The 4242-nt window shown below is 41.3% G+C and overlaps 1 protein-coding gene across 1 annotated transcript; it reads left to right on the forward strand.

Annotated features, from left to right (window-relative positions):
• Positions 1 to 1748: 1748 nt before the first annotated feature.
• LOC104948625 (basement membrane-specific heparan sulfate proteoglycan core protein-like) lies at positions 1749 to 4125 on the forward strand (the record flags this gene model as incomplete). Its single annotated transcript, XM_010774826.1, has 3 exons — positions 1749 to 1911; positions 2686 to 2838; positions 3882 to 4125. Coding segments are annotated over exons 1-3 (545 nt in total), but the record flags the coding sequence as incomplete, so codon positions are not given.
• Positions 4126 to 4242: the final 117 nt, after the last annotated feature.

Genomic DNA, 4242 nt, shown 5'->3' on the forward strand with positions numbered 1-4242 from the left:
CAATCAAATGTAGGTCGATCATTCTTGATACTTGAAGATGCTTTAAGAAACATCCCAGCTCTCCAGAGGGTTTACTTTATTTAGTTGAAAGCTCATTCCTTAAAACAGAAGCTTGAAGGGTAGATTTCAAGCTAGTTATGGAAATAAGTTATTCGGCAAACTAAGATTTGTTTGAGAACTTTAATTTACTTTATTTGAAAAGTGGACTTATTAACACATGAATACTGTGTAATATTGTTTTAAATCTGTATTTAAGAAGTAGAGTACGTGACAAGCACAAGTTGATTTGAAGGCCGTATTGCATTATACTTTTTGAATTAGCTAAGGACCGTTTCATATTTGACCCCGGGCCGTAGTTTGGACACCCCTGAGTTTAAAGATTTGTCTTCAGTGGTTCTGTTTCCTGTGGAGGTTGTTTTGTACGAGCGTCACCGGCTCTGTCCTCTCTGGGTTCATCGGGTCCATCACTGCAGGAAAGATAAATCCTCCTCAGGGCGAATCCTCACGAATGTGGAGCTTAGTTTCCATCAGGGAAGAATATCAGAGTCAGTGTTCTCAATACAGGCACCGACCCGTTTCATTCTTAAGATAATTGTGGGATAATGGAGGATAATGTCCCTCTAAATTACACTTGAATTAAATTGGATTGCTCCATTCAGAGACTTGGTTTAACCCAGGCTGCTCAATGATTTTGTCTTTAGTTATTGCATTATCAGTAGCTAGATGTTTACCTATAATGTCTCCACATTCAGAGACAAGATATGTCCCTTCTACTTCTTCTACTTCTACTTCTTCTTCATCCTTATCTCTTTCCTCTTCTTCTTCTCCTGTCCTGTGAATAGCTGTTATCTGGGCTTCAAACATCATACTGTGCCTAACACATCCCATCTCATCAAGGTATCATCAGATCTGACTCTGGACTAGTTCCAATGCGTCAGACAGATGGAAAAGATCCTGAATTAATGGGATGTCATTGATGGAAGTTAATCCAAGTTAAAGAGACAAGTCTTTTCATTCCTGACCTCGAGCGGTATCTAGCCATTTTTTCATTGAATCATTTATTTGGCTGGAAAATGCACAGTAATGAACACTTAAAGCATTCAAATGTATTAAGCGTAACAGTGCCAGATTTAGCTTTGAGCTCATTTCCATCCGCAGTCCCTAATCAAGCTAAGTTTAGCTATATTTTTTAGATATGTGTTACAGCTGGGAGAATAAACCCAATGACTTCTAACTCTACATTCCTGGTCGATTATTTGCCACTACTGGGGATCGCCAGATGTTTCCTCGAGCACCACATTTGTGATTTTGATTGGAAACTATTGGATGTATTATCATGAAAATTGGTTCACACACTTGTGTTCCCTTCAGGATGATTTATAATAGCTTTGGGGATCTTTCACATTTGTATCTGGCTCCACCATTCAGGTCCAAATAAAAAAAAGAAAGGTTAACTTTATGAATGCATATCTACACAACGAATGGTAACAGCCTCCACTGTACCTCCTTATTTGTAATTGAGCTTAATGTTAGCCACGCAATTTAATTAGCTGGATATCTTTAGTGGATCTGAGCCTTCAGCTTTTCCTTTAGTCAGAGACCTCAGGAAAGATCAGGTTGTGCTCTAGTGTAGTTCCCAGGTATCCATCATAGACTCCTGATTTCCATTTCACCACCACCTCGCCAGTCTTCATTGTCACGCTTCACTCCTCCACGAGCCTCTAGGTGGTGTCCTTCTTCTTCTTCTCCGGTTTGATGTTTTTATGACTCCTGTTTCCCGTCCTTTAGCTTCAGAGGGCACTCTGCCGGTGGCCAGCGTCTCCCCGACCATCCTGAACGTCATACAGGGTCAACGGGCAGAGTTTCGCTGCACCGTGACCGGAAACCCCACCGCCGCCATCGAATGGATCGGTACGAGTACTTTCTGCTGACTCATTTCCTCACTTCCTGTCCCCTGGTCTGGAGGTCAATGGTTTTCTGAATGTGTTTTTGGTTGTTAGCCTCAAATAAGGTCTATGGTTAACACAAGCTGAAGAGATTTTAACATTTTGTTCTAAGACATGTAATACGTCAGTTAATACCCCACTGGTGGATTTAAAACGGAGGGAGCTAGCAAGTGTCTAAATGATACTACTAAACATCATCACAACTAACATTAGCCTCCTTTAGCTTAGCAGTGGTGACGTGAAGTCATGTGACCTTGCTGTAGTTCCTTTATAGCCCAACATTAGCCTCCTTTAGCTTAGCAGTGGTGACGTGAAGTCATGTGACCGTGCTGTAGTTCCTTTATAGCCCAACATTAGCCTCCTTTAGCTTAGCAGTGGTGACGTGAAGTCATGTGACCGTGCTGTAGTTCCTTTATAGCCCAACATTAGCCTCCTTTAGCTTAGCAGTGGTGACGTGAAGTCATGTGACCGTGCTGTAGTTCCTTTATAGCCCAACATTAGCCTCCTTTAGCTTAACGTTAGCTTCTTACTTCAGAAATCATGAAGTAGTGTTTATATGTGGAGATTATCCTGCTGAACTAAACCTGTAAGTATCAGAAACGTTTGTTTGACACAGAGATTATTTTCTGCAATAATCCAAACTAACATGGAGGAATCCCATTGGACCAAGGACATGCTGCCTTCAGGGACCAACACGGAAATAGGTCTAACCCCTCTGTGTGCCTGTGTGTTGTTGCAGGGGGTCCGGGGAACAGGATGAGCCCCCGGGCTGTGGTCAGAGGAGGCGTCCTGAGCTTCAGCGCCGTGGATCCAGCTGATGAGGGGGAGTACACCTGCAAGGCCCTGAACACACACGGGGAGAACACAGTGCGGGTCTCCCTGTTCGTGCAAAGTAAGACTGTGTTTGTTAATCGGTATCACACAAACGCTTGTTTACGTGCCTTGTGAGGACCACCAACGGAATCAGGACCAAATGCCCGGTCCCCACAATGTAAACCAATATTATGAGTTTTATAATATTTGGGATAGGTAGGCTGGCAGGGACCTTAAAGAGTCCTAAAATGCTAAAAGAAAATAGGACTTTTTCTGGTATTTAAATCCTTACGAGTCTTTAAAAAAAAGCTAAGACATGGGAATTAGGACTTGTGACTTTTTTAGTTTTTACATGTGGTAGCATCTGTTTAAATTGCATTAATACCTTGGAAATAACAGTGTGGTTCTGGACCTCACATCCATTATGAGTTCAAAACACAGCATTTCTAAAGACCATGAGGAAATCATCCCAGGTGCGTCGTTTCTCAAACTGGGGCTTGTTGGGTCCTTAAATTGAAATGAATTGGTTCTGAAATGTTTGTTATTAATGTGTAAGTAGGCGTGGGAAGTCTGAGTTAAACTGGGAGGAAACAGGAAGACTCCTGCCAAGGGAAAAGTCAGAGAGTAGGAAAATCATTTGTGTTTCCTCCCTGTGATTCGTATCCGTTTTAAGATGTGATGGTTCTTCCTTTGCCCACGTTACACCCTTTACTAAGGTTAACGAAATGAGCCAGGAGTTTTTTTGTCAAGGAGCTGTGGTTGGGGTGGTGTGTTTTTTCATAATCATATTTTGTGCTGAGTAAATTATGTCAAGGTGTTATTTTTTTATTTTTTCAGCTTTTTGTGTTTTTTTTATATACATTTTCTTTTTAAAGAATTTTTGCCTTTTCCCAATTTTTTTTAAAATATAATTTATTTTAGATTCCTTTGTTTGTTTTTTTGCCTTTTCTCAAATTTTTGGTGTTTTTTTTTAAAGTATATCGTTTTTTTTTGTTTTACGAAATATTTTAATTTTTTTAATTTCTTAGTTTTTTTTTTAAACTTCAAATTTATTTCGGAATTTTGTTTTGTTTTTAGTTTTTTTGTGGATTCTTTTAATGTTAACAATTCCTTCTGTTTCAGAGTCGAACCCGAGCGTTGTCGGCACGCAGCCTCAGGTTCAGGTCAGTCCTCAGAACATCGAAGCCCACGAAGGAGACAACGTCCGTCTGTACTGCAGAGCGACAGGATCCCCGACCCCGAAACTCACCTGGCTGAAGAACGGGGGTCAGATCCCCCCCCAGGTGAGCCCCCCCTCGCCGCTGCCGCACCGTCACTTTAACACATTCACATTTTGCCGTGATATTAATCTGATTTCCTCTCGAAGGTGTGTCCGATGCCGATGGAGTTCAACTTTCTGTTTGTACTGTTTCTTCCGCATTTTGACATCTACTCTTTATTTCCCTGTTTGTCTCCTCCCCCCATGGTTTTTTGTTTTTGATCC

The sequence above is a fragment of the Notothenia coriiceps genome, unplaced genomic scaffold, assembly GCF_000735185.1.
Source record: "Notothenia coriiceps isolate Sejong01 unplaced genomic scaffold, NC01 NC01_scaffold00014719, whole genome shotgun sequence".
NCBI lineage: Eukaryota > Metazoa > Chordata > Actinopteri > Perciformes > Nototheniidae > Notothenia > Notothenia coriiceps.